Source organism: Taudactylus pleione, unplaced genomic scaffold (assembly GCF_031769625.1).
Source record: "Taudactylus pleione unplaced genomic scaffold, aTauple2 ptg000053l, whole genome shotgun sequence".
NCBI lineage: Eukaryota > Metazoa > Chordata > Amphibia > Anura > Myobatrachidae > Taudactylus > Taudactylus pleione.
In genome coordinates this window covers 31,120,500-31,142,508 of record NW_028284455.1, presented here as the reverse complement: position 1 = coordinate 31,142,508, position 22,009 = coordinate 31,120,500, and the positions used below count along the sequence as shown (strand labels likewise).

Here is a 22,009-nt window from a genome sequence, read left to right as displayed (position 1 = left end):
TCCCGGCCTGGACGGATTTTACGGATCCGTAGGTGGTAGCTTTGCCTGAAATCAATGTACTCGTTTTCAGGGCCTGTTGCCCGGCCTACCATGGCCATCGCATGGTGATGCTTTTGTAACGTTTTTCCCCTCCAACACGTCTGGGGTTCAAATGTCTTTTGCCGCTCACATAAAATATGCAGTGGTCGTGTGGGATTACCTACATGGGATGCCGGTCTTCTAACTTTCTGGGTTTCGGCTGCGACTGTATCCGCCGCAATACCCTATGGCTACGTTATGGGAAAGCAGAGGTGCAGACTCCTTCCATGGGGAAGATCTTGTTTGGTCCTGACCTTGACAAGATTGTTGCATCATTGGCAGTATCACTAATGGAGAGATACTGTCTTTAGCTACTCCCACTACATTCGGTCTAACTTTGTTAAGTCTTTTTGTCCTCAGGGTCAGCCTAAAGCCCTGTTTTTTCCTAGGCTGTCGGCCTCCACGGGGGCCACCATATCCAGTACCGAGCAGTCCTGGACTTACGGACGACCCTGCTTCCTACGCCTGAGGATAAACCTTCAGCCTGACGGGACAGGTCTACATCTGGGGAATTCCAGAGTGAGGTACTGATTCTCAACGGCCTCTCATTGCTCAGGCGGCCTCCTCACAGGCGTTGTTACACGGGCCCTTCTTCAGACCCGATCAGGCCTTACATTCCCAGAAAGCTATACAGTCTTGGCGGTAAGCAGAGCTATTTCAGCCAGCCTCACTATCTTAGCGAGGGACTGGTTGTTCTACTTTCTTTCTGGGGCAGTGACCGACTGGTCCTCATTTGCCTATACTCTGTCTCAAATCCCTGAATCCGATTCCAAGGGTGCCTGGACTCAGGTGGAATCCTTCATGCTCCATCATCCGACATTTGGAACCTGGGGATTTTATGGTATATCTGAGTATTCAGGATATGTACCTACGGGTACATACAGAGCCCTCTCATCAGCATGGGTTCAGGTTTGCTGTGCCACAGCAACACTTGTAAGTTTCGGGCTCTGCCATTTGGGACTGTCCTCAACTCCACCGGGGTTTACCGGCTTTATGGATTTTCTGACAGTTCACCTGTTCAGTGTATCTGAATGCTCCTTTCTCTGGACGGCCTCCTGCTTTTAGCAGGATCACCAAGGTACTTTACCGCCAGGTCAGGATAACCGTGGATTCTTCTCGGCACAGATAATTAGTCAACGGAGAAAAAGTCCTCCCTGCATCCCTCACAGGGTTTTCTTCCTCTGGGAGCACTGCTGGCTTCTCAGAATCTGAGAATTTTTCTGGCGTAAGACAAGATCTCCACTCTTCAACTTGGAGTGTGCGGATGTCTACGCAGTCGACATATGTCATTACTCTTTGTGATGCGCGGTCTACCAGAGTGTCTACCTTTTGGTAGGGTGGAATGTGCTCAGTTCCATTCCAGGCCTTGCCATAATTGATTCCTCTCCAGATGGATCGAGTTTTTTCCATCGGATCGCTGTTCGAACGATGATGCTTTCTCCGGAGACGAGTCGGTCTCTGTCCAGGTGGCTATGGCCATCTCGTCCAGGGTATTCTTTGCTACAGACAGTGTCTGGTCCGCATTTGTTTCGGGGCAGTTGGACGTCTGTCACTTCCGCCCTGCCACTTCACTTGTTGGTCCTTTAGGCTGTCTTGGGCCTTCACTCTGGCCTAAACCATATGTCACGGTAAACCTGAATAGGTTCAGTCCGACAGTGTCACAACAGTGGCTTCCATCTAGGCAACACTGGTAGTTGGGTGGCAATGACAGGAATGTCATACTTTCTGACATAGTCCAAGGGTCTTCTCCTGGCCAACTCTGCAGTGTTCATTCCCGGAGCTCTCCATTGGGAAGCGGGCTTCCTCAGCCGTTACGACGTGCATTCCGGGGACTAGTCTTCTCCAAGAGAGGTTTCAACTCCTGGTGAGCAGAGGGGGCCTCCCTGAGGTGATTGATCCTTATGGCCTTCTGACTCTATCACACATTACCGGTGTTACAGTCCAGCTCTAGGAGTACTGAAGCTACCTTCAGTGACTCTTTGTCAGTGAAGTGGTCCTTCCACTTTGTGTACATGTGTCCTCCGGTCTCCCTTCTTCCTCGAGGTCTTCGAAAGTTTAATTAGAGACGGAGGGGCTTTCCTTCTGAGGGCTCCAGTTCGTCCCAGATGTCACTGGTACTAAGATTTTCGGAGTCTCCTCATCGATGCTCCGTTCCTACTGCTTCACTATCTGGACCTGTTGTCTCAGGGTCCTTGTTTTTCCCTAGACCTGGATCGTTTGTCTTTGACTGCGCCCCTACTGTGGTCCTAGGGCTTCCCTGGCTCTGTCTTCATTGAGATGTTTAGAGCAGATAGGCCAGACTTTGCTGGCATCTGCCACGGACTGTGGCATACATAATTCTTAGGGTATCGTACCTGTCGATACGATCCTCCGGTGTCCAGGATTTCCAGATATTCTGGCATTCCTTCCGGCTGGCTTGGGTTTCACCCTCGGCATGGCCTTCCTGACAGTGCGGATCTCTACACTGTCGGTATGGTTAAGATGTGGAATTGCTCCACTCTGGTATCCAGTTCATCCTTTGGAGTGTTTTTCTGGATTATGCTTTCATTTATCCTCCCTAGGGGCTCCTTGGGAGTTAGTAGTGGTTCTTCGTTCCCTCCGGGGACAGTCAATGGAACCGCTGGTTGTGATAGCCATTACATGGTCTATTGCTTTGGCTCTCTCTTTCTCTGAGTGTTTATATCGACCAGGTGAGTGTCGGAATTGGGAGCGTTCTCATGTGGCTTCCGCTTCTGGAGGGCATCATGTCAGGGTGTGAGTTGTTCTCGCCCTGTGTTTCTTCTTAGTGATTTTTAGGTTCCATATTATTCTGGAACTTATGGTACGGCCATTCAGTCCCCAGTCCTGTCGGCTGGTGTGGCCTCATTGACTGTGGTCCGGCCTCTGTGGGTTTATGTGATCCGTTCAAGTTCCTTACGGAAATCGGACTCCTTATTGGTGGTCTGAGATTTCTGGTTTTAACAGGAAAGGATGGCCGGCCTATGGCCAAATGTTGGCTGGATGGCCTCGTATGTCTTCTTCAGGGGCCTACACATGGGTAGGCCTTTCTGTTGTTGATGCTTGTTTTTTCTCGGGCCATGTAACCCTTGTGGGCGGCTCGCTGTGGCGCCTTGGCTGTTTTGCCTTGATAGGTGGCCACGTGGTCTTCTGTCCACACCTTTTTTTAAGGTTCTAGGCATTGGTTTCCTTTGCCTCTCAGGATGCTTCCTTTTTGGCGGCGGATTCTCCTCTCAGCACAGGAGCGTCCCCACCCTTGGTTGAACTGCTTTGGGACATCCCCAAGGTCAACCCTGTGGACCCCCTATGGACCCTGAAGTAGAAAACAAGAGATATACGGTAAGAACTTACCTTTGTTATCTCTGTTTCTACGAAGTCCATAGGGTCCACAGGGCGCCCGCCCTGACGCACCTGGCTTCATATGGGCTGTGTTACTGGTCACCGGTTTCCCGTCTCCTTTTCTGTGAGAATGGTTCTTGAGTGTTCCAGTTTTCTCTCTCTCTTTCTCTCCTCCTCCGGCCTTCGGCTACTTACAAACTGAGGTGCCTCTGGCTGGGGGGAGGGGTTATAGGGAGAGTAGACCCAAGTGCATCCTGGGAGCTAAAAGCTTTAACTGCGTGGTGCCCGGATTTGGTTCTCAACTTATACCCCAAGGTCAACCCTGTGGACCTTATGGACTTCGTAGAAACAGATATAACAAAGGTAAGTTCTTACCATATCTCTTGTTTTTTATATATATATATCTATATATATATATATATATATATCTATATATATATATATATATATATATATATATATATATACACTACATTTACCGAGTTTATACTGTATAATATTGATTTTGTTTAACACATGAGTTAGCCACATCACAAATGTGTTAATGTATGTAATGAATTGTTTTTGTACTCTGTTCATATCTTGCTTAGTAGTGTTTTTGATTTTACAAGTAATTAAAGTTATGAAACCTAAACCATTCATAACCTTTTGTTATCCTAGTTTGGATTTTCACAGAGTACTATGGTCAGCATCTACCCAGAGAGCATTATGAGAGAAGCATTTTAAGTGCTCTTCTTAATCCATTGCTAAATTTGAGTTGGTGGAAAGATGCTTTTCACCTGTTGGAAACGGCTGCTACTGCTAAAATACTGGTGAGTGTGACAAGTAACTCTACACTGTTACTAGTAGTTTAATATCTTGTATTGATAAAGTTGCATGGGACTATATGGGAACCCATGATGTACAGTATATTTCACAGAATATCTTGTTAGAAGCATTAAATACACATTGCACAATCATACACCAAGCCTCAATACGCCATGCAGGACAAGGCACCTGGTGCGAGTGAGCCACGCTGAGCGGTGTAGATTTAAATTAGAGTCCCAGCTGTTGTAGAACTACACATCCCAGCATGACCTGCCACAGTTTTGCTAGTTGACCATGCTAAAACTGTTGCAAGGCTTGCTGGGATTTGTAGTACAACAGCTCTTATTGACAACTCCTGAATCAGTGCAATTTTGTTAACCCGTTCTGTCACATCCGATTTTTTAATTTATGCGACTAAGATGCACATTCACGCAAAAAAGACGCTGAACTCAAGCTGAGTCGCACAGGACCAGAAGTGTTAGCACGACTGTGGCAATAGTGTGAGGACACTTCTGTACAACATCTGCAAGATGCAGACTTAGACATGACATGGAGTATATCTGTACATTTGAATTCACCTTGTCAACCAGTACTTGGTAATGCCTCATGTGGCAGAAATCACAGATTTAAAATATTGTTTGTACTATAGTCAGCTAAAAATCTTTTTATGGTTACTTGAGGACGTTTTTACCCTACTCTTACTTGCAGAACTCTTCTAGTTCAAAAGGTTCTAAGGCCTTCATGCATACACTACATGTTATAGGCATGGCCATCGGAAACCAATGGTTGGCAGCTATGAATATTTCTGATCTGATGGAGATTTAGAAAAAAATCACAATGTAATGTGCTTTCCAACTTGGGGTAATATATATGTGGGTGGGGAGGTGTTTTTATAAGAAGGAGGGACAGGTAAGAAGGGACGAATGTTGACCAAACACGAACAACCATTTTAAAACTACTTGACAATTGGAGAAGATGTAAGAGGTTGTATTCTAGTCTGTTTTTCAACACAGTCTCAGGTCTAGTTAAGTTATTTAATTAAAGACACCATAAATTATGATTTCTAGTCCAGCTAAGGGAGAAACAGGCTCCCAGTATGATTATGCACTCCCACAGGCTGCAAAGCATTTGCTTACAGAACAGGAAGGTCATCCTGACACCTGGAGTGAGGTCTGTGGCCTCTTCCACAACCTCTGGGAATGCAATGAGAGAAGAAAGGAAAGGGAGCCTGCAGCAAAAAGATAAGCAGACCTGTAGGAGATGGCGTGTGTCTCTTCTCTCTCTTTCTATATTAGTCAGTACTGTCTTTGCAAAAGAATGGTCTTAGTTGCATTTTATTGTATGAGACTGAAGATGTGTTTTTTTCTTGACAGCCATCAGTAGACCTATTAATCAAGGTGTTTGAAAGAGTGTCATCTACTGGCTTAGAGACATTTATGTCCCATTTACTGGACATATTCTGCAAGGTATTGTACTCCCTAATGTCCATGTTCAGGTTATGAAAAACTGGTTAAATTGTCTGGTCCATTTTTAATGTATTACTACTTTAAAAGAAATCAGAATAAATGTTATAACATTAGTTGTTGTTTTTTTTCCTGCTCTTTGAAATTCTGTAAAATGTAGAACATTTGGGAAGGAAAATGTGCCGCTTGTCAGTATAAATGGAGGGGGCGCGATGCCAAGGGACAGGGATAACCTGCTGTCTATATTCACCTGCGTTGATCCTGTTTTGGAAAGAACAGGAAACGCCTTGTTTCTAATACAACAGAATACATAGTCCCATAAAGAATGCAAATGAGGTCTCTATATATGGTTACAATATAAGAAACTTCTTGCATATGAAAAATATTAAACCTCTAAAATGTGACAAGTGTAAATATACTACAGTCATTTCTTACACATGGTATCCCTATATTCTGGAGCAGTATAAAGTTTTGTTTCAAGGGCTTCTCCTTGATTCCAGTACATAGCCACTGCGAAACTGTTCTATGCAGTCAGCGCTTACCCTGCTGCACCTTTTGGATTCCTGTACTCTGTTAACTTCCAAGGAGGCTTACACAGTTTTAATGTTGAATGCCGGACTAAATTAAAAATCAATTTTACTTCCATCCTATTTGGTAGGGTAGCCTTTTCCTGGGACTCTGTTTTAAGGTGCCCATCCACTAGTAGATCAGGGAAAGACTGTACGATTACAACATCGTAATCGTACTGTCGTTCCCCTAGGGCAGGGGTCTTCAAACTTGGCCCTCCAGATGCTGTGGAACTACACATCCCAGCATGCACTGCATAGTTTTAGCATGCTGTTATATCAAAAAAGTGTCAGTGCATGCTGGGATGTGTAGTTCCACAGCAGCTGGAGGGCCAAGTTTGAAGACCCCTGCCCTAGGGGGTGCAGTGCCTACACTGAACGATTGATCGTTCAGTGTAGGCACATCAGTCATCCCCGAACATGGCCAAACTGTCGTTATCGGCAGACTGGACTGCATGTTCGGCCGATGATTGATGTCGGAAACGAGCGCACATCACTGGTCATTTCCGACATTTGGATGCACGATTTGGGAATAGAGTGAGATATCTCTCTCAACTGTGAACCTGAACAAACCATATTGCAATGCAAGGGGTGTAAATACATAAATTCTTTTACATGTAGGGTAAATACTGGCCCATTTTGCATGTAGCCCACAAATACTGCACAGCTATATTATTACTCTACAATTTAATGTCAGTTTGGAAACACTCCTCCCAATCTAAATCTCTCTGCACATTTTAAATCTGCCCCACTTGCAGTGCAGCAAGGTTTCACCAAGATGATCAGTTGAGAGAGATATCTCACTCTATTCCCAAGTCTGAATCAGGCCCAGAGTCCCTTCATATTATACATTCTGGTCTGTCCAAGCCGCTTCCATTTCCTATAGTGAGCAATCTTAAGTCTGTCCAATTTGGGATACAGACCAAACACTTACTCCCTTATGTACCTCACCACCAACCGGTGCTCGTCTCCAGCCGTCCTTCAAGAACCATCAGATACATCAACTTAATGGAGAAAATTAACAACTCAGATTCTCCAATTAAGTTCACTTTTGTATATCATGAGTCTGAAGTACATTTTTTAGATGTTAAAGTTAAATTGATTGATCAAGTTTTCCAGACGGAGGTTTTTCATAAACCTATTGATAGAAATACTTTTCTATCTGCTTCTAGTCATCATCCAGAACCCCTTAAGAGGGGTCTTCCGCTATCTCAGATGATGCGGATATCTCGCATCACGAGCGATTCGAGCAAGGTACCTGGAGAGCTAGATACCCTGATTGGAAAGTTTATTTCCAGCGGGTATGATCCTAAGATTCTAAGGGAGCAAAAACTACAAGTGTTGGGTATGTCCCGTAGTGATCTTTTATGTCCCACGGAGAGGGATTCTTCTAAAATTATCCCTTGGACCAGTGATTTTACTACAGCTAGTCCCATTATCAGGAGAGCCACTGCGTCCCCTAGGGGAATGACAGTACGATTACGATGTCATAATCGTACCGTCTTTCCCTGATCTACTAGTGGATGGGCACCTTAAAACAGAGTTCCAGGAAAAGGCTACCCTACCAAATAGGATGGAAGTAAAATTGATTTTTAATTTATTCCGGCATTCAACATTAAAACTGTGTAAGCCTCCTTGGAAGTTAACAGAGTACAGGAATTCAAAAGGTGCGGCAGGGTAAGCACTGACTGCCTAGAACAGTTTCGCAGTGGCTATGTACTGGAATCAAGGAGAAGCCCTTGAAACAAAACTTTATACTGCTCCAGAATATAGGGATACCATGTGTAGTATGTATGTGTATATATATATATATGTATATGTGTATATATATATATATATATATAATATAATATAATAATTTCTCATCCTGAAAACACTTCACTTTTTCCACATTTTCTTATATTACAGCCTTACTCCGAAATGGAATAAATTCATTGTTGTCCTCAAAATTGTACACACAATACCTCATAATGACAACGTGTAAAAAGTTTTTTTGAGATTTTTGCAAATTTAATAAATCAAAATTGAGCTCAGATGCATCCTGTTACCACTGATCGTCCTGAGATGTTCCTACAGCTTGATTGGAGTCCAGTGGTAAATTCAGTTGTGTGGACATGATTATGAAAGGCATACACCTGCCTATATAAGGTCCCACACTTCACAGTGCATGTCAGAACACAAACCAAGCATGAAGTGCAAGGAATTGTCTGTAGACCGAGACAGGATTTATTCCATTTTGGAATAAGGCTGTAACATAACAAAATATGGAAAAACTGAATTGCTGTGAATACTTTCTGGATGCACTGTATATACACACACACACCCAGATTTAAACCTCATGGGGCCCTAGGCCATATACCAGTTTGGTGCCCCCTTCCCACAAACAATTCAACGCACTCTATTTTGTTCCTGTTTCGTGCCCGTTGCATTATTTGTCAATTTTCCTCCTTATATTCAAAGCTTTATTACTGCCTCACTGCTCTGAGTTCATGGGTTCGATTTCCACCACAGTACTTGCGTAGATTTCCTCCCATACTCCAAAATTGTACTGGTACGTTAATTGGCTCCCAAAAAATATGAACCCTAGCAGGGCAGTAACTAGGGTAGTGCAACCAGTGCCATGGCACAGAGCACCGCAGGGCAGGGGGCGCTGTTTGGGCCTGTCAATTTTTTCTGTCTGTTATCATTCTCACTTGTAGCTTCCTCTTTTTTTATCCCCAGCATCTCCTGGCCTACCCTATCTCTTCCCCAGGAGCCCATGGCCCTTTTTCAGGTCCACTATCTTGTGTCCCTATAAAAAAAATGGGGGGGGTGCCAATGCTCTCTGGCACAGGACACCAAAAAATGTAGTTACGGCTCTGAACCCTAGTGTATGAGTGTAGATGTGTTCAGGGCAGACTAGATGGGCCAAGTAGTTCTTAACTGCCGTCAAATTCTATGTTTAAACATTAAAAATTAAAAGAAAAGGAAAATAACAGAACATTCTAGGGGACTTACTGTATATACAATACAGGAACAGCTTTAGTGACCAATGTACAATACATTCTTAATATTTTACCACACTGACACCAAAGTAACTTCGATCACATTTCTAATCCATTCTGGTGGTTGGTCTGAGTAACAACTGAACCTCTTCACTATTCTGAATGCTTTTATGCATTGAGTTGATGCTCTATGACTGGCTGATCAGATATTTGCATTAATTAAGTGTACTGGTGTAATTAATAAGGTGGATACTGTGTAATGTTATCAGTTGATGAATCTACTGTGTAATTTACACACTAACCCCAACATTATTAGTTGCTGAATCTTCATTCACACCACCCTCAATGCACCCACAGCAAAGTCGCTGTGTGTTGGGCTGCAAAGGGAGACAGAGCAGCAGTAGCAGTGGTCTCTGCCTGTGGGGGGGGGAGTGATCATCCAGATCGCGCCCCCCTAAATATGCGCTAAACACACTAAGCTAAATGTATATTGCACTTAATCAGTGCATACAGTCTAGTCCAGAGATCTGTTCCTACTGTCACATTGGCTGTCTTAGGATCCACAGTTGTAACCAAGTATTTTACAATAGCTGTGTGTGGCCCAAAATGGATGTGGGTAGGATGCCAGCTGTGCAGTATATTACTGCTGGGTAGGATGGTTACATACGTGACCCAAAGATGGTAATAATCTTCACTCTGTATATGGCATTCACTCTCTCTGGTGTATTTGTAGCGCCAATGTCCCGTTTTCCCAGCCTTTACTGGTCCTGTTTATAGATAAAGCGGGGAGTCTGAATACCCGCTGTTTTCCTCGCTGGCCGAAGTTGTCAACTTAAGTGCAATATCCATTTAGCTTATTGTGTTTTTTGGCCAACTTGCAGCGAGCTTTGTCTCAATATATGTTGCCTCTCCGCAGGCTATACATTTTGTATGTTTTAATTTGTTTGATATAGTCTTCCATATCCAGACATTTAGATGTGATTTATTAAGTGTATATTTTAATACCAGATCTTATGTAAAGTCATATCACGTCTTTTTTTTGTTTGTTTTTTATCTATATACATATTAAATATATTGTACTACACCAAGTGAATTACTTTCTTTCTATTTCTCCTTATTACTTTTCCGTATTACCTTTTTTTTTTCCCCCAATGTTTTCCCTCTACCTTGCTTATTTCTCTATAAGTATGCGCCAGTAATACATTCCATTTTTGCTTATCACCAGTAGATCAAACTGGTTAGTTTTTTACAGGCTGCAACTTGTAGTATTATACCTACTTACCTCCCTCAGAATTGATAACGAGCGCAGATAGTACTATTTATCTCAGAAATAATAAACTACTGTGCCAGTACCAAAGATCTGGGAGCAAGGCTAATATATGCCAAGGTTTCCAGTATACTCCTTGCAATTGGAGAAAAGGATCTAGGGAAGTACAAAATTCTGTTACATGTATTTTGTCACTCATTCTACTGTGCTTTTTGGTTTGTATTGCTTACTATGCAATCATGATACACTATACAATTGTATTTTAAATGTTGTAGTATTTGACTTTATTTCTCAACAGTTTTTAGATCTTGGACTGAACTTTACATCTGTGGAAATCAACCAAATAATAGCAACAATCAACCCATTCACTGCCTCAGCAGGCCATATTAACATGCTTGTGTCCATTAAATCAAGGTGAAAATACTTTTTTTTTTTTTTTTAAATGTTTGTAAATATCTAAACAGCTGTACAGTTTTTAGGGATTATTTTGAGCTTTAAGCTTGAAATACATTGGTTATGTTTTATGAAATGTTCTCACTATATATGTGTAAAAAGTTTACATTGGCTGACAGAGTTTGATATATGAGTGTTTTGTTGGCCATATAAATGCACGCCACTGTGCACTGATCAATAAGCTCTGGGCTGCTCTCTACAGATTTCGTTCAGTGTGAAAAAACTAAAGCAGCCACTTATTTCTCACCCTGCTATAAACTTACAGAAAGCTGACCGCTTTATACATGTGGAAACTAGCTAATTAAAGTTGGCGTATATTAGAGATGCTACAAAAGAGTTCTATACACCCCATCTCCCAAAAAAGAGACCCTATCAAATTTTCTTGGGTGTATAGATATCATTCTGGCGAGCATGATGAATTACAATTATGGAAAATAAACACAGGCCAAGGTGCAACAAAAATGTAACAGTGGCTGTGATTACAGTGATTGGGAGGGTAGTGTGATTACATTTTTCAGTATTTATATATTTACTTTTTAACTATTTAGTGACTAATGTATTTTATGTCAGATTTATTAACTATTCTGTAATGTTTGCTTTTGTCTCGTCTATGGTCAATGTTGGCATGAAGATTTGATGTGAAGCCTTCAAAACAGAATTGGACTCAGGATTTGGATACAGCTATTGCTGAAGTTGAGGTATATATAACATTTTGTGAATTTTCTATACACATGTGATTGCATAACATCAGACAAATTCTTCCCACTGCCCATTGATATTTCTCACATTTTAAGTTTAGTTCTGAAAGATCCCATAGTCCGAGATGCACAAATTGAGTCCCAGATAATGTTGAGGTACCCAGTTGTCATATGCATTCTATTAGGTTCTGCCTCTTTTTTTTTTTTTTTTTTTTTTTTTGAGTTCAAGAACAATGGCACACAAAATAATGAACCAGAGACAATAGAATGCCGACACTTCAGGGCAATGGTGCACTGATATTTGAAGTGAGATTCAGTTAGTATTAAGGCTCTGATGAAACCTCATGTGCCACTATAATACAGGTTATCCAGTGCATGATAACCATAGACGTGCGAGCACATCGCAGTAACTTTACACTTCATTGAGTTGCAACTATAAGAAGACTGAGCAACACTGCTGTAACGTGTAACAGCTACTGGTTTCCCACCTAGTTGACCCTCAGCAACAACTTAGTTTTTTTTCATCAGACTAATGGATTAAATCACCTACTGAGATAGACATATAAAAAGTTCACCCCCGGAAGGTATATCGCTGGACTCATTACCTTCCTTGTCTTTTTTTTTTTTTTTGTTTCCTTCCTCTCTTCTCAGTAGATAGTGTGCCGCTTGGTGCCACTTGCATGAATAAGTAATATATATATATATATATATATATATATATATATATATATATATATATATATATATATATATATATATATATTATAGTAGGCGTGGTGGTAAGAGGGGCTTTGTGTGGTAAGTGCATGGGAGGTGTGGCACGGCATATAGGTTGCTGTCATCTAATGTAATTTAAGGGAGATGGCATGCCAAAAATGTAATCCTCCCCAAAGCCCTGAATTGTGGTTCACTAGAACTCGCCCGCAGAATGGACACAGACCCTGCCCCTAAAATGTCCAAGTACTTCAGGTCAAGGTAAACCTTAATCTTTTGAAGAGTAAAGTAATTAGGTTAGTTTTTGTTATTTTTCTATGGTATTTTTTCATCAGTTTATTGTCGGAGACTGTCTAACAACAATAAAACAGCAAGTCTCAGCATTCAGTATGCAGTGCCTGTGATAAAAAAGATTGCCAATTTGTCATATGGAGCCTTTTTGTACAAATTGTTCCCCAAAAACCTCTTCTGCAATTTCAAGTATTGAAGGAAGGACGACACTTCAGAAACATGCAATGACTATTTAGACACATCATCCCGACATCCCTATAGGAGACTGAATCCGGGAGTTTGTCAACAACTCTGGATCTGTGGGTGCTGGATTTCATAGAAACCAGTTGCAAATTGTAGTTCATTGCAATTCCAAACAAATATGTATTTGTAAGATCCCAACTCCAGACCACAGTTTTAAAAAAAGGTGTTGGCATTCAGATGCTGCTAGATACCTGCGTGATTTCGGAAGTGTCAGTATATCACAGACAATATATTTTTCAAGACTATTGTTGGTAAAGAAATAGTCCAGAGTGTTCAGAATGGTTTTGGGCCTCAGACATCTCAACAAATATGTAAAAACTCTGAGCTAGCAATCCAACAGTAGTTGGCAATCTTGGAAGCAATACAGAGAGGTTTTTTTTTGGTGTGGAAAACACTCTATTCAGATTAGAGCATTTGAAAGGGAATAGCCATATCATTGCCAGTAAGTAGGGATGTGCAGGCTCGGTTCTACTCGGTTCCGTTCGGTTTTTTTTCAGCTGTCACGAGTTTTGGATAGCCAATAAGATTCGGTAAAAAAAAACGAACGGAACCGAGTAGAACCGAGCCTGCACATCCCTACCAGTAAGAGAGTTTGCCATTTAAAGGTGGAGATTTAATTATTTATGGTGGTTATTATACTTTATGCATATAGCACCACAAGTTTACAAGCAGCGCCTAACAAAGTACATAAACAAATAAGCAAAAACAAGAAAACAGTAACTTACAGATCAAGACAATGCATAACAAGTACATGGTTTATAGACATTACTGCATAAGCGGGCATAACATTCAAATAAGCAGCAGGGTGGCAGAAACCAGGGGTTAGTTGCCGTAGTAGGGGAGTATGGAATAGATAGTATAAGTAAGGTAAGGAGAAGCACATGAGTGAAGAGGGCACTGCTCGTGAGAGCTTACATTTTAAAGGGGAGTGACAATCAAGTATGACACAGATGGTGTAGACATTGAGCATGGGGCAGTGGGCTAGGATGAGAGCAGGATGTCTTTTGAAGTGAGCCCATTTGAAATTTTGTGGAGCGTTGGAGAGGGAGAGAATTCCAGAGGTAGGGAGCAGCACAGGCAAAGTCTTGGAGGCTGGAGTGGGAGGAAGTAATCAGTTGGCAGAAGAAGCAACACTAATTTGAGGGAAGAGGGCGGGCCTGAGGTCAGATGTAAATGGAAGAGGATTAGGTGATGGCCTTGTAAGTGAGTGTGGGGAGCTTGAATTGGATTTTGAAGGGGAAAAGGGATCCAGTGTAGGGCTTGTAGGAGGGGAGAGGCAGATGTAGTATGTTTGGAGAGGAAGATGACCCGAGTAGCAGCATTGAGGACAGATTGGAGAGGAGAGAGATGGGAGTTGGGGAAGACAGATTGGAGGCGGTTACAGTAGTCCAATCTGGAGATGACCAGTGAGTGTTTTAGTAGCATCCTGGGTGAGAAAGGGTCTGAACTTGGAAATATTTTTGAGATGGAAATGACAGGACTGCGAGAGGTGCTGGATATGTGAGTTGAAGGATATGGAGGAGTCCAGTATAACTCCAAGACAGCGTGCTTTGGGACGAGAGGAGATAATTAGTAGTCAATTGATAATGAAATTGTGGAGGAGGGAAGATGATCAGTTCAGTCTTAGACATATAAGGTTTAAGAAATCGCTGAGACATCCAGGGGAGGAAAGGTAGATCTGAGTGTCATCAGCATAGATGATATTGGAGGTCAAAAGAGCTGACGAGTTCACCTAGAGAGGACATATAGAGGGAGAATAGGAGAGGTCCAAGAACAGAACCTTGGGGAACACCGACTGTAAGAGGATAGGGGGGGGGGGGGTGGAGTCATGAGCGGAAACAGAAGGATCGGTCAGAGAGGTAAGGGGACAGCCAGGAGAGGGCAGTGTCACATAAACCAAGGGAGTGAAGGATTTGCAGCAGGAGAGGGAGGTCCGCAGGGGTAGGGTATGAAATCCCGGCTGTCGGGATGCCGCTGGTCAGAATACTGAAAGCGGCGTCCAGACAGCCAGAATCCCGTCACCCATAGGAATGCACGTAAGTAGTTTGGTACTCCCCAACACTCCCTCCCTGATGCCTAACCTAACCCCTAATGCCTAACCCTAACACACTGATACTTACCTTTGGGATGCCGGCGGTCGGGATACTGGTCCCGACTTGTTGGGATTTCGGCGCCGGTATTATTATTATTATCCTTTATATGGTGCCACAAGGGTTCCGCAGCGCCTTACAATGTACCTAAACAAATGAGCACACAAGAAAACAGTTATTAACAGTACAAACAATGCAGGACAGATTCATGATTAATACATTGCTGCATAACACTTAGATAAGCAGCATGGTGTCGGCAACCAAGGGTGGGGTACTGTTGTATATTAAAGTATAATCAATTGAAGGAGAAGCACATGAGGGAAAAGGGCCCTGCTCGTGAGAGCTTACATTCTAAGGGGAGGGGGCAGACAGACAGGGGTGACACAGATGGGCTGGATACAAGGGTGACAGTAATATAACATATATGGAACAGTTAGTTTAAACTTAAGAGGAAAGGACAATGAGTTGATCCAAATTTCACCAAGCCTCAAGATTTGGGGGCCACAACCAAGGTCCATTAGAGGGGTCAACTTGCTGCGTCGTTTGGTATGGTGTAGTTGGAGTGGATAAGCAGATTGCATGAGGAGGTCAGGAGCGATGTGAGCAGCATTGGGGATCTAGGTACAGGCACAATCCATAGGCATGTTGGTTTTTAAAAACAGCCCTTAATAGAAGGAATAGATGATTTGATAGTTTCTCCTTCTGTTCTCCTCCTGTTTAACTCCTGAATAACTCCGGCTTAAAAATTCTAGTTACACTTTAAATTAAGCACTTCAACATTAAGCACTCTTGCAAACGCAGCCCAAGATGTAAGTAATAAGTATGGCTGAAACCAGGTGTCCACACTGATTCTACCCCTCCCCAAACCGTAAAGGGTCAGCAAGCAAATAAACAAATGGTCAGAGGACAACCCACAAACACAGATACAGAGTAAATTCCTGCCTTGGTACAGATTTTAAAACTGTATGAAATACTCTAGTTAAATTACCAAGCAATTTTAAAGGCTGCGTAATAGAAACACCAAGCAGCAAGATATGTTGGGAGCAGTAGTTAGATTACCTAGCAATTTTAAAGGCTGTGTAATAGAAACACCAAGCAGCAAGATATGTTGGGAGCAGTAGTTAGAGTACACTTTAAATTAAGCACTTCAACATTAAGCACTCTTGCAAACACAGCCCTGGCTTAGCAGCCCAAGATGTAAGTAAAACAGACTGTCGGCATCCGGCACGCCAGGATGTCGACTGCATCCTGTCCACATTGTCGAAAGCAGCAGAGAGGTCAAGGAGAATGAGCAGAGAGTTATGGCCCTTAGATTTGGCAGCAAGGAGTTCATTGCTGACTTTCGTGAGGGCAGTTTCAGTTGAGTGGAGATTACAGAAGCCAGACTGAAAAGGGTCAAGAAGGGAGTGGGTGGAAAGAAAGGCTGTTGTAAACAATAGGCTCAATGAGTTTGGAGGCAAAAGGGTGGAGAGAGATGGGTTCGTAGTTAGGATCAAGGGTAGGTTTTTTAAGAATGGGGGAGACCAGGCATGTTAGAAAGCAGAAGGCACAGTTTCAGATGAGAGGGAAAGGAGGAGGTGGGCAAGATGGGAACAGGCACAAGGAGAGATGTAGTGGAAGAAACATGAAGAGATGTGGAAGGGTGGAGGACCTGATGAGGTGGGAAATGATCTCCTGACGTATGGAATTAATTTTAGATGTAAAGTAGGTAGAAAGTCAAGAGCAGAGAGCGAGGATTGGGTGGGCAGAGGAGGGAGTTGAAGGTGGTGAAGACACGGGGTTTGAGAAATGAGCGGAGATGAAGTCAAGCAGGGAGGACAAAGAAACTGTTTCAATAGCCTCAATGTTACGCTTCGTGATGGTGGCCTTAGGTAGAGGAGAGGAAGGAGAGCGGGATAAGTTAAGAGAGAAGGTGGTGGTCAGAGGGCGAATGGTTAATTGGGGTAATCAGAAATATCACGGTGAGTGAAGACTAGATCAAGCTAATGCCCACTCACATGAGAGGGTGAGGAGGTCCATTGGGAGAGACCAAATGAAGATGTGGGGGTGAAGAGTTTGGAGGCAGAGAATTTTCTGGAGATATCAATTGGAATATTGAAGTCACCTAGGATAATGGAGAGAAAGTGAGGGACCCAGGAAGCAAAGTTGTCAGTGAATTTGGAGGGAGGGCCATCTGTAAGTATGTTCAATTTAAACGAGTTATGCTGCATACACACGTAAAGATTTTATGTCCAACCATCCAACTAGTTGATTGGTTGGAATGAAAATCTTGTAACGTATGGGAGTAACTGATGATCAGCAATTTGCTCTCTAAATGCCAGAAAACAGATGAAAATGGTCGTTCAGACCTGTTTTGTTAAATGTTTGATTGAATCAATTTGGTCAAACAGTTTTTGTCCATTTTCCGGCGTTTGGGAGCAAATCGCTGATTATCATTTGCTTTCATACCTTACCAGATTTTCATTCCAACCAATCAACTAGTTGGATGGTTGGACAGAAAATCTTTACATGTGTACCCAGCTTAACTTATAATGCAATTAACTATATTTTTACCCATTAATATTTTAAAATTTGTGCATTGATTTTTCTGTGAACATTGTGGCACGGGGATCATATTTGCCTCTGTATCTGCTAACCTTTTATAGGTTTTGGAAGCTTAGTACATTTTTAATTTTGATCTGGATCAAAAATCCATTACTGTCTGTGTTCTATAGACAACCTGCTCATTTAGGTTGGAACTGATGATGAAATATCCCAATTTATTATTTTCTGAATAGCAATAATTAGAACCTCAAATTAAATGTATAGACTTTCTTAATATTCAAATAGAGATCTCTGACCATAGAATTACCTTGAAAACTTTCTTTCAGGAATTTGATACAAACAGTTATGTTGAATTTGATACAGCAGCTGTTATTATCCAAAGTGGAAGAACATCATACCATATTCCAAGTTTGTTAGTTGTAACATTACAGTAGTTCAGATGGTGATTTATATTTTTATTTTTTTGCCAGTCTGGTAGTTTGATACATATAGTATTTGTAGAGTGGTTATTCAGAACTCCCTAACAAAAGAGGTCTATTGGACAGCATTCAGTAGAAACAGATTGCCTTTATTAGAGTATAAAGATAAAATTGTGATAAAGGAAACCAATGAAAAGGTTAATTTACTGCGATATTCATACATAATTTATAAAAAGGTTTAAAAACATTGACTGATATTATTGAATGATGATGCTTTATTACCAGCATTACCGATTTATCCTCGTGTATGAATAGGAGTGCAAATTATTTGAAATCTATCTTGGCCACTAGCCTCTTCATGACATGAGGTATTAAATTGGTTAAAGGAACAAAAGTGGAGTTGTAGTCCATGTAATCTGTGGATTCTGAGTCTAAGGGGCATATTCAATTGCAAGCGTGATTTCAGCCGCAAAAAGTTACGTGGGTATCACAATCCATTTTGAATTACCATGAATATGTGCATTCCCGATACCTGCGGTATTTAATTAAAAAAAAATTGGTTACAAATGTGTTTTTGGTGGCCAAAACCCACGGGGGAGAAGAAAAGTGTTTGAACAGAAGATGACGCTCATCCATGTGTTTCAGGCGCTTCTCTCTTTGCTGTGCCCGGCTGCCGCATGTTCCACACTCCCACTGACCGTAGCTGGGTGGGGGGGGGGGGGACTTGCACCCGCAAGTGCATCCCATATAATTGGATTGACCCTTAAGTGTTTGTTTGAAAAACATAATGTATTGGTTGTAGAAAGCATGCTTATGACTGAGTCTTGCAAACACTTTGTAACATTCCATGTGCCTAATATTATACCAGCAGATGCTTGAGGCTTCTCTGTGCCTCAATTTATTCATATGTCATACTTTTAAATGCAGACATCAATTTCAATGCATCATAAGCCTCACCTAATGTAATATTATACTACAGTGTATTGTATATGCTGTGTTTGGTGCAAAAACGTGTCACATGCAACACAATACAGTTGGGTGGATTCATTCAGTTCTCTGGCATTTAGTGACGGAGCTATGTATGGAGCAAAAGCATTTCCTGCTGGTTTTTTTTTATTTACTTGTGGATTACATCATAAATCAAAATTCCATATGGACTAGTTCAGGAAGAAGACTCTTTGAATCTTGCTGTTTGGTAAAATGGTTAATGAGGGGAGTTTTTATTGTATTCAAATAAAAGTACTTGGTAAACACACACACACCAGTTTTCAATTAGTTCATTATATGAAACTACGGGTTCTATCTAGCAGCCCTTGGTGATCACGGCATGCTCTTGCTTGTAGTTCTCCAAGCAAAAGCATGATGTAGTATCTGTAGGTGTGCTGACACTTGTAGTTCTTAAAGTGATAGCATATCCAAGCAGCTAATGGCTGGCAATGCTTGCTTGAACTTTTAGTTCCACTAAATAATTAATTTGTTAATTTTACTCTAACATCTGCTGCCAGCAGGCAAGTCAGGAAGAGCCCTAGTGATATTTGAGAAGGGAATTTTGCTCCCATACTGACCAGGCTGTTGTGGACTCACATTATGACAGGGGAACCTCATACTGCTGGTCTCTGTTGTGTGATCATCCAAACCTGGCTAAATAAACAGCCAAGTCTATAGGCACATATGCTGAAGTTTTTTTGTTTTCATTTGGGGATGATGTGAGGGGGTTCTTCAGACATATTTTCAACAGGGAACTGGCTTTTATAAATGCCTTTCACAATGCAGTACAGATGTGTCCTCATACACATAGTGCCTATATGTCATATGGCGTGAGATGCCCAGTACAACTGAAACACTCAGAGAGGTGTAGAGTATTGTTTTTTTTAAATTGTGCATCTTATTTGCATCACAGACACATCGAAACACCACTCCGTGTACTAGAGACGCCGGTCTACGGCTTTAACCGCACATGGACTTGTTTTAAACGTGCTAAATCGCAAATGAAGCATAACATAACTTGGTGTGAAAAAAAGTTGCACCTGCTGCATTGTAACCCTTCTTACAGATTCTGACTCCGTTGCACACAGATATACATTTGTCACACATCAAATTGATCAATGCAATGTAGTTTTGTCGCTCCTAGTTGTTTTATACAAATAAGATGCACATTTTGAGCGAGAGTTGCCCTGGACCTGGTGCTCCAAGAGGAGCTATTTGGAGTGACTTGAGCAACTGTATGAGGACACATCTGTATGTCTTAAAGCAGCCACTATTGCTATTACATGCAAAATAGTTGTAATTAGGACAATTGCTTTATTGTATTGCAAAACTATCTAGAGAATGCAATGACTCGTTAACATCTCTTTGCATCGGATATCCTGTTAATGCTTGGTCCAACTGTAGGACACTGTACTTCAAGTGTGACCCATTTGACTAGCTGGGTTTCAGCCTACATGCGGAAACACAGTTGCGATGGAGGGTCTCTTGGAAAGCATTGACCTTCCTTGTGCCACTGGGTAGTGTGAGCCTCCAGACAAGTCGTGTTGCCGTAACCTTTAGCAGGTGGGTGTGGGGGTTCTGCAGGTGCTTAATGGTTTACCTTTTTTTCTCTGATTATGGATTCGTTCATTCATCATTCCAGTGGTCACCTAGAATCCATCATTTTGGTATAAAGCAGGATTCGTGGATCAGAAGTGGGAAGACGCTTTTGTACCCATTCATGCATGTAAAGAGGAGGGAATTCTAGCACAAAAACTGATTTAGCTAGGTCATTTTTTGATCATATTTTGTGTTAAACAGTAAATGACAGCAGGCACAATGACAGTCGACACCATGGAAAATACTGTATAATCTATACAGAAAAATACAGGGGTGTTTGTATCCCAATCTGATCAAATTTATCCTGCCCTCTACAGCAGTGATTTTCAGCCTTTTCAACTCGAGGCACACTACACAAGATTTTAAAATTGCCAAGGCACACTATCCGGTGATGCAGTGTGCGTGACCAATGAAAAAACATAAACATTGGCTCCCACATAAAAATATACCCACATAATGGCCTCCACAGGAATAAAACACACTACATTGGCCTCCTCAGGAATAAAACACACTACAGTACAAGTGCGCTGAGCTGACTGCCGCGGCACACTTCACAACCGCTTGCGGCACACTAGTGTGCCACGGCGCACTGGTTGAAAACTGCTGCTCTACAGTATACTGTAACTTAAAGTATTTGGTAGTAACTAAACTATGAATTATTGTTCAGTATTTAACACTTGGAGTAATCCACAACAATAAAAACAAATTGGATACATCATCTTGGTTGTATAACACAATCTTAACCTTGGTACACACCGGCAGCTATATTGGCTGTTCAATTGAACGGCCGATATATCGTGTGTGCGTCGGCCAGTGTGTACAGATGATATATCTGTGAACGACGACGTTCACAGACATATCGCAACAGCTGTGCAGCACTGCCGATGGCTGATAGATCTACTCATCATACTGTGTGTAGGGGCGTTCAGTTGCCCCCTTAGTCACCCACAGCCTCTGCAGCAAGTGTATGACACAACTGGGCGGGCACATGTAAATGCAAGCCCAGTTGTGACGTCAGGCACGACACATCTTGCCGATGATTGGTTAATATGCATGCACTTACCAATCGTCACAGAGGATGGTGGATTAGCCGGATGGCCAAACCTTCGTCCTATACACCTTCTGTCTTTACTAGTATAAACACACAAGATCACCACATTTGCTGGGAACATTCTATTGGTCTTGTTGGCTAATAAACGGCACATAAACTTTGAATGCCCATTTTCTTTACAGCATTGTAAAGTCAACAGTAACTGGATGAAACTAGGGACTTTATACCTTGATGTCTGTAGAGGATGTGAAAATATAACTGATCTTAAGAACTTCTCGAGACGTATAGCTGAAGCACTTATGAAAGATTCAGACGAAGAAAGATCAGAAATTCCTTACTGTGAATTTGCAGACACCAGTAAGTATACTTTAATGTTCAGATCTTTAACAAATAAACCTTGACAAATAAATATATATAGT

At 41.9% G+C, this 22,009-nt stretch overlaps 1 protein-coding gene across 5 annotated transcripts in view; it reads left to right on the top strand.

Annotated features, from left to right (window-relative positions):
- TOPAZ1 (testis and ovary specific TOPAZ 1) overlaps window positions 1–22,009 on the top strand; it is a 238,509-nt gene that overhangs the window by 116,368 nt on the left and 100,132 nt on the right. For all 5 annotated transcript variants that reach the window (XM_088463597.1, XM_088463599.1, XM_088463608.1 and 2 more), the window contains exons 10-14: window positions 4,075–4,226; window positions 5,595–5,687; window positions 10,800–10,915; window positions 11,586–11,652; window positions 21,773–21,947. In XM_088463597.1, coding sequence (XP_088319723.1) covers window positions 4,075–4,226; window positions 5,595–5,687; window positions 10,800–10,915; window positions 11,586–11,652; window positions 21,773–21,947 — 603 coding nt within the window. The remainder of the gene's footprint in view (window positions 1–4,074; window positions 4,227–5,594; window positions 5,688–10,799; window positions 10,916–11,585; window positions 11,653–21,772; window positions 21,948–22,009) is intronic.